This window comes from Aquarana catesbeiana, linkage group LG06 (assembly GCF_042186555.1).
Source record: "Aquarana catesbeiana isolate 2022-GZ linkage group LG06, ASM4218655v1, whole genome shotgun sequence".
In the NCBI taxonomy this organism is placed as follows: domain Eukaryota; kingdom Metazoa; phylum Chordata; class Amphibia; order Anura; family Ranidae; genus Aquarana; species Aquarana catesbeiana.
In genome coordinates this window covers 98320099-98332663 of record NC_133329.1, presented here as the reverse complement: position 1 = coordinate 98332663, position 12565 = coordinate 98320099, and the positions used below count along the sequence as shown (strand labels likewise).

The window sequence follows — 12565 nt, the reverse complement described above, 5'->3', positions numbered from 1 at the left end:
ACATGCTTGTAATCCAAAGCACTTATATATCAAAGCAAATTTCCCCATAAGAAATAATGGAAACTCAGACGATTCGTTCCACAACCATTTATTCATAGGTCCTTCAGTTTATAGTCCATATAAAGAAATTATAGCAATGTGATTGGTTGTGTAACCATAAAATGTCCATCCACAAATGGAAGTCTCCACAAGGGAATTAGAAGCAAAATCCAGCAATAGCCACAGCGTATAAGACCCCTTTCACACTGGGGCGGTTTGCAGGCGTTATTGCGCTAAAAATAGCGCCTGCAAACCGACCCAAAACAGCCGCTGCTGTTTGTTCAGTGTGAAAGCCCGAGGGCTTTCACACTGAAGCGGTGCACTGGCAGGAGAAGAAAAAAACTCCTGCAAGCCGCATCTTTGGAGCGGTGAAGGAGCGGTGTATTCACCGCTCCTAAACAGCTCCTGCTCATTGAAATCAATGGGACAGCGCGGCTATACCACGGCAATACCGCGGCTTTAGCCGCGCTATACAAGCTGTTTTAACCCTTTTTCGGCTGCCAGCGGGGGGTTAAAACCGCACCGCTAGCGGCCGAATACCGCGGTAAAGCAGCGCTAAAAATAGAGCTGTTGTACCGCCGACGCCCCCTACCGCCCCAGTGTGAAAGCAGCCTAAAAGAGAAGAGAGGAGCCTCTAAGTGTAGCAATATGGTTACATGTAATGAAGGTCCAACATTTAGCAACTCACATGGTTGATGATTAAAAGAGGCACATCTAAGTATGCAGACATCCGGGGTCAAGCTGACCTCATAAACCGTCCTCCACACCGCCGGCTCTCCCCGCTGTCAGTCTGCAATCATGACCAGGACCCTGCAGTAGAGCAATTTGAAAGCGAGGCTTGGAGAGCTCGTGAAGCGCAGCGTGGAAGAAATGACGTCGATGGCGGTGCGGAGGATGGTCTATGTGGACATTTTTACCCCGGATGTCTGCATACTTAGATGTGCCCGTTTTAATCATCAACCATGTGAGTTGCTAAATGTTGTACCTTCATTACATGTAACCATATTGCTACACTTATGCCGCGTACACACGATCTAAATTTTGGCCAGCAAAAGACCGATGAGAACTTTTCGTCGGAAAATGCCACGGTGTGTATGCTCCATCGGTCTTTTGCGGGGCGAATTCCAGCCAGCAAAAGATTGAGAGCATGTTCTTAATTTTTCGTTCGGAAAAAGTTCCTAACCGAAAATGCGATCGTCTGTGGCAATTCCGAAGCGCAAAATTCCTACGCATGTTCGGAAACAATTCGACGTCACCGCGTTCTTGACGGTTGAAAGTTCAGCAAACTTTGGTGTGACCGTATGTATTCAAGCCAAGCTTGAGCGGAATCCCGTCGGAAAAGCCGTCATACCTTTTTCCGACGAGAAGTCCGATCGTGTGTACGCGGCATTAGAGGCGCCTCTCTTCTCTTTTATACTCTGTTGTGACATGACGCTACTTGTATATCAAGTCAAAATGTATTAAAAAAATGTTGCTTGTCTTGCAAAACGCTCTCAGACCAAGTTACTCTCAAGCCAAGGTTTTACTGTACTCAACTTTATTGGGTTTAATTAACCACTTTACATCTGGGAAAATTTTTAATTGTCCCATACACATGTTAAAATCTGAATTTTGTTGCTGGAAAATTACTTAGAACCCCAAACATGATTTATTTTCTGAAAGCAGAGGCCCCGGAGAATCAAATGGTGGTTTTTTCAAATCCAAAATGAAAAAAAAAAAGTTTTGCCTTTAGTTCTAATTTAAGAGAAGTAAAAAAAAAAAAATGAAAGTGTTAAATGTCCTAAATGTTGTTTCAATATATATTTTGCAATGATATATGTGATATACACTGATCGGCCACTTTATTAGGTACACCTTGCTAGTACCGGGTTGGACCCCCTTTTGCCTTCAGAACTGCCTTCATTCTTCATGACATAGATTCAACAAGGTGTTGGAGACATTCCTTAGAGATTTTGGTTCATATTAACATGATAGCATCACGCAGTTGCTGCAGAATTGTCGGCTGCCCATCCATGATGCGAATCTCTCGTTCCACCACATCCCAAAGGTGCTCTATTGGATTAAGATCTGGTGACTGTGGAGAACATTGGAGTACAGTGACCTCATTGTCATGTTCAAGAAACCAGTGGTGAGATGATTTGAGCTTTGTGACATGGTTCATTATCCTGCTGGAAGGAGTCATCAGAAGATGGGTACACTGTAGTCATAAAGGGATGGACATGGTCAGCAATACTCAGGTAGGCCGCGGTGTTTAACCACTTGCCGACCGGGCCATTGCCGAAAGATAGCAACAGCGCGGTCGGCTAGTTCTGGGTGGACGTCCATGGACGTCATTCCAGAATGTTGCTCCCGTGCGCTCCCTGGGGCGTGCACTCGGGAACATCACGGTAAATAGCTGCCGATCGCAGCCGTTTACCACGTGATCGTTCCATCAAATGACAGAGCGATCACATGTAAACAAACCGGCGTCACGTCATGATGCCGGTTCCTCCCTCCCCTCTCTGTACCGATCGGCACAGTGCAGGGGGAGAGGGGGAGAGATGACAGCGCTGTGGGCTGGATATTTAGTGCCCACAGCGCTGCTCAATATAAATAATGGCAACACTGCAATACTCTGCATCACTGTGCTATACTCTGCAACACTGTGCAATACTCTGCCAATACTCTGCAACACTGCAAAACTCTGCCAATACTCACCAATACTCTAACAATACTCTGCCAATACTCTGCCAATACTCTGCCAATACTAGCCAATACTCTGCCAATACTAGCCAATACTCTGCAATAAATTTTAACAGAAACAAAGATTTATAGATTTATAGCGCAAAAAATAAAAAACCCAGCGGTGATTAAATACCACCAAAAGAAAGCTCTATTTGTGTGAAAAAAAGGACATAAATTTCATAGGTACAGTGTTGCATGACTGCGTAATTGTCATTCAAAGTGTGAGAGCACCGAAACCTGAAAATTGGTCTGGTTAGGAAGGGGGTTTAAGTGCCCAGTGGTTAAACAATGCTCAATTAGTACCAAGAGGCCCAAAGTGTACCAAGAAAATATTCCCCACACCATTACACCACCACCAGCCTGAACCGTTGATACAACACAGGATGGATCCATGCTTTCATGATGTTTATGCCAAATTCTGACCCTCCCATCTGAATGTCGCAGCTGAAATCGAGACTCATCAAACCAGGCAACGTTTTTCCAATCTTCTATTGTCCAATTTTGGTGATCCTGTGCGAATTGTAGCCTCAGTTTCCTGTTCTTAGCTGACAGGAGTGGCATCTGTGTGGTCTTCTTCTGCTGTCTGCTTCAAGGGTCCATGTGTTGTGCATTCAGAGATGGTATTCTGCATACCTTGGTTGTAACAAGGGGTTATTTGAGTTACTGTTACCTTTCTATCATCTCATTGTCTGCCCATTCTACTCTGACCTCTGACATCAACAAGGCATTTTCCTCCACACAACTGCCGCTCTCTGGATATTTTCTCTTTTTTGGACCATTCTCTGTAATCCCTAGAGATGGTTGTGCGTGAAAATCCCAGTAGATCAGCAGTTTTTGAAATAGACCAGCCCGTCTGGGACCAACAACCATGCCACGTTCAAAGTGACTTAAATCCCCCTTTCTTCCCTATTCTGATGCTGCGTTTGAACTTCAGCAAGTCGTCTTTACTACATCTAGATGCCTAAATGGATTGAGTTGCTGCCATGTGATTGGCTGAATTTGTGTTACCAAGCAATTGAACAGGTGTACCTAATAAAGTGGCCGGTGAGTGTATATTTTGCAATCATTTATGTGCATTTGAGCAGCATTTGCTTGTAACCATTTGCATGAACTGTATAGCACATTCAATAATGATTGTGCTTTCCTGTTCCTCTAATGTCAGTGAAAGTACATCTGTCATCTTAGATGATTCATTGGAGTCATTGGACACAATACAATAAATGCTGTATAATGTCATTTAATTTATGATACATTCATGCCACCTGATCTAACCAGCATGGCAGAAAGGTAACGGTTATTCCAAACAATTTTTATTAACACAAGCAAGCCAACAAATCAGTAATCATTTTTCTTTACCCCAGCTGCTCATAAACTAATAAATAAAGCTCATTTTTTGTATCTTTTTTTTTCTATTGTATCCTATTACTTTTATCTTTTTGACATTTAACTTTTAAAATAGTATTTTAGTTTTTGGATAGTGTAGCTAATAGATGAAAACCCTGTCAATTTTTTTTTTTTTTTTGCTGTCTGTGTCCCCACTAGAAAGATGCACCCTCTCAGCAATGGTGATGAGGGCAAATGGGGACACCTGTTTTAATGACAGCTTTCTAAAGCCTCGTACACACGATCGGATTGTTGGCCAACAAAACCGTAGAATTTTGTCCGAAGGGTGTTGGCCCAAACTTGTCTTGCATACACACGGCCATACAATTGTTGGCCAACAAATACAAACGTAGTGACGTACTACGTTTGTTTTTCAGCTCTTTAGCGCCACCCTTTGGGCTCCTTCTGCTAATTTCGTGTTAGTAGAAGTTTGGTGAGTGTTGATTCACACTTTTCATTTCACACTTTTTCATTTCGCACTTTTCATTTTGTGCTTTTCAGTTCGTTTCTGAACGGCTGTTCGTCAACCAGCCATGTTGCGGAATCGGAGGAAATAACGTGTTATTTATTATTGGCCTTGGAGTTATTGCTTTGACATTATTATTTTGGTTGAATAATGATTTGATTTGGTATATTTTCTATATTTTTGTATGCATAGAATGCACTTTTTGGTTAAGTTCTATTGGCAGATAGCATGTCTAATTTTCTTTTTTTTCTTTTTTTTAATGCACAATAAAAAAATTGTGTAGAATAATACTTGGCTATGTGTTTTACTTCAAATGACAGTTTGGGAGTAGGCAGTTACATTTAAAAAAATACAATGTAAAATTGACAAGGGACACCAACATAGTTGTATCTTTGATCCTAAAAACTTCAGGATAATGGTAATGGCAAACTCCAGGCAGTGAGTTAGTGTCTACTGGGACATGCCCCAGTAGAAGACCTATGGGTCGAAACGCGTCGGGCTTCCACACCATCTCTGAAGTTGCCCTATACTACATTTGTGATCACTGTTTTTACTTGTACCATTTTTTAGCAATAAAAGACATCCTTTTTTTATCTGCACCATGGAGGGGCTTTATTTTTCTCTTTGCATAAAAGAAATGAGTGCCTGAACTCCATCTTATGCGGTGCATTCCAGTCAACATCTTTTCACCTACATCCATTGAGAATACTCATCCGGCTACCAGGTCAACTCGGTGGACCATTCACCTGCTCATCCAGACCGTCTGGATATCGCTACGCACGCCCAGGGTGGCACCATGCCTTCATGACTCCATGTCTGAGACAGGGGAGTCCACTGGATCTGGTAAGAGTTTACGCCTACCATTATCTGTTTAGATGCCATTGAAAAGAGAGGAGGTGTCTACGGAGTGATTTTTCCAAATCCCCCGCAAGTCTCCTTTCAACATTCAGAATATCCACCATTGCTGAGAGACTTTGTTTATGCTTATTTTGCAGAGACTCTGGTCTTTATATATTTATATATATTTTTGTTTGTTTTTCATTTACTTTCCTTCACGGATTGTCATCCTTGCATGCTATTTTCACATCACTCTGTGGATAGGTATTGGCCCTTTGGACTAATACATATTTATTATCCTATGCGCTACATTTTTTTCATTTCCAAAAGCAGTACTGCACACCGCTTTTGCCTGAATCCTGTTAGTTTTGCGAGACAACACTCGCAACCCGAGTTAGGATTTTTAGAAATACAGTGCTCGTATTGCGAAACGCTCGTTAACCGCGTTACTCGCAATCCAAGGTTCCACTGTATTTGTAAAACTGATTTTTTTTTTGACCTGTTAATATTTGTAAAATATACGAAGTGGCCCTCATAATGAAAAGTTTGGAGACCCCTGACTAGAGTAACACTTTAATCCTGATAGCCGGGAGGGAATTGTGCAACTCTCTGCCAACCAAACAAATTTTCTCTCTTATATTCAGACAATTTAAATCCAAATGATTCAGTGTTTTCATATGTGTGTGTGTCGGGGTCGCAGAGATCCCCTTAGTAGTACACAGTGACAATGTGTTGACAGCTGTTACAGTTTAAACTAATTGCTTCTTATTAAAATAGACCTGAACTGAAAAAGTTAACCACTTCAATATTATTATTATTTAAGGTACTTGTATAGCGCTGTCAATTTTATGCAGCGCTTTACATATATACATTGTACATTCACATCAGTCCCTTCACTCAAGGAGCTTACAATCTAAGGTCCCTAACTCACATTCATATACTAGGTGCAATTTAGACAGAAGTCAACCTACCAGCATGTCTTTGGAGTGTGGGAGGAAAGTGGAGTACCCGGAGGAAACCCACGCAGGCACAGGGAGAACATGCAAACTGAGTTAGTGTCATGGTTGGGATTCGAACCAGCGACCCTTTTTACTGCTAGGCGCCAATACCCAATACCGGGCACTTTCACCCCCTTCCTGCCCAAGCCAATTTTCAACTTTCAGCGCTGTCACACTTGGAATGACAATTGCACGGTCATGCAACACTGTGCCTATATGACATTTTTGTCATTAGAGCTTTCTTTGGTGGTATTTGATCACCACTGGGTTTTTTATTTTTTGCTAAACAAATAAAAAAAGACAGAGAATTAAAAAAATAAAAAAGTTTTCTTAGTTTCTGTTACAAAATTTGGTAAATAAATAATTTTTCTACTTCACTGATGTGTGCTGATGAGGCTGCACTAATAAGAACACATGAGGTGGCACTAATGAGGCTGCACTGATGGGCACTTATAAGGCAGCACTGATGAGGTGGCACTGATGAGGAGGCACTGATATGCAGCACTGATGGGCACTGATATGTGGCACTGATGGGCAACCTTTATGGGCACTGATGGGCACAGATAGATGGCAATGATGGGCACTGATGAGGGGGCACTGATGAGGCAGCACTGATGAGGAGGCACTAATATGCAGCACTGATAGGTGCCACTGATATAGAGCACTAATGAGCACTGATTAAGGTTGCCACATCATCCCTTTAATCCAGGACACATATTAATTACACAGGTTCTGTGGCCGATTAAGGTGGTAATTAAACTCACTTGGTGCCTTATCTGCATTAAATCAGCCTCAGAACCTGTGTAATTCATATGTGTCCTGGATTAAAGGGATGAGGTAGCAACCGTAGCACTAATAGGCAGCACTGATGGGCACTGATAGAAGGCAATGATGGGCTCTGATAAGCAGCACTGATGGCACTGATGAGGAGGCACTGACAGGCATAACTGATGGGCTCTAAAAGGCAGCACCGATGGGCACTGATTGGCATCACCGATGAGCACAGGTAGACATCCCTGGTGGGCACTGGTAGGCATCAATGCACTAATTATCAGTGCAGATACCCCCTGTCAGGAAAGTCACTTATCGGCTCTCCTCTACTCACATGATGTCAGCGTGAGTAAAGGAATGCCGATAACTGCCGATAACTGGCACTTCCTATTTACACTGTGATCAACTGTGATTGGACACATCTGATCACATGGTAAAGAGCCTATGTCATAGGCTCTTTACCGTGATGGGAGATGTGGTGTCTCCGTGCAACACACCACACCACTGATCGCCTCGCTGCACTCCCGGGGGCACACACGAGTGGCTTGTTCTGAAGGGCGTCATATGATGTCCAGTCAGAACAATAAAACCCTCCCGGACGTAATTTTGCTATAAGCCGGGCAGGAAGGTGTTAAGATTGGCTAAATTATACTGAACATCTAGAAACATTACTTGTGCCTAAGCAGAAATCAAATCTAATCATTTGGTTTCTGCTTACATTTCTTGGGCACACTTTCCATAGTTCTTCTCTAAAGGACACCAATGCCGAGGAAAACATGGGGCTGGGACAAGTATTTAAGTCATCATATCAGCATTGTAGCCAGGCAATCACCATCATTTTGAGGAGATTTACTTACTGCAGCAATATTGCAAAAGCCTCTACTTAACATTTCATTATTCAAGAATACCAGTGGATGTGACAGGAAGATTACGGAAAGCTCTTTGTTTACTTGCACAGCTGATATTGCACGTAGGCGGCATAGAATGAACCTACCAGTAATGTGTCATTTGTATTAACGTCATAGTACTACTTCAGTGTCAACAGTGCATGTTTTTCAGACTTTCAACTTTATATAATGACAAACACTTTTTTTATCTGTTTTTTTTATAAAAGGTCTAGAAAACATGCACTTTTGGGGGTCAGTAAGATTTAAAAAACAAAAATGAGGGTGACCCCTCTTCATAGACATAAACTGGAATATGCAGCTGAGCCAAGCGTTCATATTTGTGCCGATATCCAAAGAGAGCCAGATCTTATCTGCATGTAGGACTAAGCTTTAATGTAACCATCCAGCTTATTACTGGAAATGTGGACACCTGCATGGAGTATGTGAGACAGAGACCTTATATAGTAAGCTCCTTGAGGGCAGGGACTGATGTACAATATGTAAAATGTCTTTATGGACCTTGCTTTGTGCACTGGTGCGCAGTCATGTTGGAACTGGAAGGGGCCATCCCCAAACTGTTCCCACAAAGTTTGGAGCATATGGATGTCCAAAATGTCTTGGTATGCTGACACCTTAAGAGTTCCCTTCACTGGAACTAAGGGGCCAAGCCCAACCCCTGAGAACCAACCCCACACCATAATCCCCCCTCCACCAAATGATTTGGACCAGTGCACAAAGCAAGGTCCATAAAGACATGGATGAGCGAGTTTGGGGTGGAAGAACTTGACTGGCCTGTACAGAGTCCTGACCTCAACCCGATAGAGCACCTTTAAGATGAATTAGAACAGAGACCGCGAGCCAGTCCAACATCAGTGCCTGACCTCACAAATGCGCTTCTGGAAGAACGGTCAAACATTCCCATAGACACACTCCTAAACCTTGTGGACAGCCTTCCCAGAAGAGTTGAAGCTGTTATAGCTGCACAGGTTGGGCCAACTCAATATTGAACCCTACGGACTAAAGCCCCATACACACTATCAGATTTTCTGCTGAGTTTTTCCTTCAGATTTACCAAAGCCATATAATATGAGGTCAAACCTTAGGAGTTTCAATTTGTATGCAATCAGACAGGCCCTTGCACTACATGGTTTTGGTAAATCTGAAGGAAAAACTCAGCAGAAAATCTGATGTGTGTGTGTGTATGGGGCTTTAGACTGGGATGCCATTAAAGTTCATGTGTGTGTGTAAAGGCAGGCGTCCCAATACTTTCTGACAATATAATGTACACTGATACCTCGGTTCAAGAACTTAATTTGTGAAGCAACTCTGGTCGCAAAACCGAATTGGTTGCGAACCGTGGCAAATTTTCCCATAGGGTTTAATGCAAATCATGTTCATCCGTTCTGAACTTTTTTTTTTGTATATATATAAAAAAATATGAAATGTATGTACAAAAAAAGTATTTTAAACATATATTACATGCGGTCTTTTACATTAAGCTGACCTCTTTCATGTGTACATCTAAAAAGAAAAAAAAAAAAACAAAAAAAACTATAACCCCTCTTTAATCCTTGTTTGAAACAATCCCAAACCCCAATTTAAATGACTAATCTAGGGGCCAGAAAACAGCGCTGTGCATCCAGGAAAAGATCATCTGAGGGCATCATAAAGTTGTAGAATTCATATGAACTGTTTTTCCATGATTCCCAATCAAGTGAGCCCACCCTCGTGGTAGTCAGGGGGCAGAAACCCCAATCTGAGTGGACAGGTTCTCCTAAGACTCTCATCTTTCACTGCTCTTCTCAGTATGAACGTGACAGAGCAGGGAAGATGGCCGCGGCTCGTGTTCATGAACCGAAGCGGAGTTCACGTACTGAAGCAAGTATTTGTGAACTCTTCTGTTTGCGAACCGAGGTATCACTGTATCTGTAATAAATAACTACACATTAAGGCTCGGTTCACACTAGAACCGCTGTGCGTCCCCATTCCCTGGTTCAGGGATGAATCAGGGCCGAATCTTTGCCAGAATTCAGCCCTGAAATGGAGCTAAAGACGCACAGCGTTTCTGTGAAGAGCGCTCCGCAGCCGTCCCGGAGATATGTGAACCATAGAGAGCTGGTCACATTCTCCTGCTATACGAATTGGACGCGGAGAAATCAGCATCCAATTCACGTAGGTGTGAACCCAGCTTTAACCACTTGAGAGCCAAGCTATAGCCGAATGACGGCTACAGTGCGGACCTGCTTTGCCGGGACTACGTCCATTGACGTCGTCCCGTGCACGCGCAGCCTGCGCGCCCCCTGCAGAGCGCGCGCTGAGCGCTCTGTGATCACTGAGTCTATGAGACTCTCCTGATCACAGATCGGAGTAAGGGGTCGATCCCGACCCTTACCACATGATCAGCTGTCAGCCAATGACAGCTGATCATGTGATGTCAACAGAGCCGGTAATCGGCTATTTTTTCTCCCTGCGCTGACAGTGTGAGGAGGAAAAAAAAGCCGAGCACCGGCGGCCGTGAGAGGGACATCAGCAAGCTGCTAAAGATCCACAGTGCCCACCAGTGCCCCCTGCCAGTGCCACCTAGCAATAGGCAGCAGTGCCGCCTACCAGTGCCCACCAGCACCACCCATTAGTGCCCACAGTGCCACCCATCAGTGCCCACAGTGCCACCCATCAGTACCCACAATCAGTGCCTCAACAACAGTGCTGCACATCAGTGCCACCTATCAGTGCCCATTAGTGTCACCTACCAGTGCCCATAAGTGCCGCCCATCAGTGCCCATCAGTGCTGCCCATCAGTGGCCACCTATCAGTGGTACCTATCAGTGCCCATCAGTGCCACTCATCTGTGCCACCCATCCGTGCCTCCCATCAGTGCCACCCATCAGTGGCGCCTTATCTGTGCCCATCAGTACCGCCTTATCTGTCCCCATCAGTGCCGCCTTATCTGTGCCTATCAGTGCCACCTTAACTGTGCCCATCAGTGCCACCTTAACTGTGCCTATCAGTGCCGCCTTAACTGTGCCTATCCGTGCCCATCAGTGCAGCCTATCAGTGCCCACCAGTGCCGCCTCATCAGCGCATATCAATGAAGAAGAAAAATTACCTGTTTGCAAAATGTTATAACAAACTATGAAACATGATTTTTTTTTTCAAAATTTTACATCTATTTTTGTTTGTTTAGTGAAAAAAATAAAAATCCCAGCTGTGATTAAATACCACCAAAAGAAAGCTCTATTTGTGGGAAAAAAATGATAAAAATTTAATTTGGGTACCGTGTTGTATGACTGCGCAATTGTCATTCAAAGTACGTCAGCGCTGAAAGCTGAAAATTGGTCTGGGCAAGACGGGGGTTTAGGTGCCCAGTAAGCAAGTGGTTAAAGAAGTTCCCTGTTATTTCGGGGTCCCTCCAAGGGACAATAACATAACGACAGCAGACCTCCCAACTGTCCCTGATTTCGAGGGACTGTCCCTGATTTTGAGCAATGTCCCTCTGTCCCTCTTTTCTCCTCATTTGTCCCTCTGTCCCTCTTTTCTCCTCATTTGTCCCTCATGTTGGTCTGATCTATATAGTTGTACATAAAATGCACTTTTTATCTATCAAAAAGTGTTTCCCAGTGCTAAATCTTTCATCCAATTTCTAAATTGCTGCATTTGTATTTCAAAAGCCAATATAAAGAAATAGTAGTGGTAAAAAAAAAAGCACCTGTGGGTTTAACAATTTTTTTGTGTGTATAATTCACCTTTAAAAGGGGCGTGACAGGGGGTGTGTCCTATGCCAACATACTTTTGCTAATAGGTGTCCCTCGTTCCCATCTCAGAAAGTTGGGAGGTATGCCACAGCAATAGGCAATAGGAAAGGATTATTGTTCAGGCAAAGACTTTGACTGGCTAACTCAGTCCCTCAAGTCTCTTGAACAGAGACCATCTGGGCAATACCATGGCACAGGCCACATGCCAAGCCAACAGGCAGAAAAATAGGTGTTCCGCTGCTTCCTTTAGTATGTGTAAAAAAAGTTGTAATTTTTTTTGAGTATGAGTATATCAGCCTTGGGGTATTGATCTGACATCTTCTTGTTCTAAGGGCACTACAAGTCCCAGCCCAGGTGATCTGTACTTCCTGTACCCGTATCTTTTGCGCAGTCAGGATCAGCATATTTGTGTGCTAAGGTAAGCTTACCCAGTTCCAGAGGGCTGTCTCTTCCCAATGACAGGTGAGGTGAATAAGGAGACTTGAAGGAGAATTCCCTTGGCTTAGAGACATCCAGCATCTGGGGTCAAACTCCAAAGTGTGAGTTCCTAGTTAAACTGTAAGAATGGAGGAGTGCGATCTCTGCTCCACTGTCCATTGGCAGCGACTCTGCATTTCTTCAGATCAATGAACAAGTGGAACACGGAGCCCTGAGTCTCACCTTCTGCTGCCAGGAAAACCAACCCAGCCAGGTGACACAGGGAAGGGG

General features: G+C 43.6%; 1 protein-coding gene across 1 annotated transcript in view; it reads right to left on the bottom strand.

The window, feature by feature from the left end:
• SLC5A11 (solute carrier family 5 member 11) overlaps nt 1–12565 on the bottom strand; it is a 55414-nt gene extending 42849 nt beyond the window's left edge. Inside the window, exon 1 of the mRNA XM_073636503.1 lies at nt 12286–12565. Coding sequence (XP_073492604.1) covers nt 12286–12376 — 91 coding nt within the window. The 5' untranslated portion in view covers nt 12377–12565. The remainder of the gene's footprint in view (nt 1–12285) is intronic.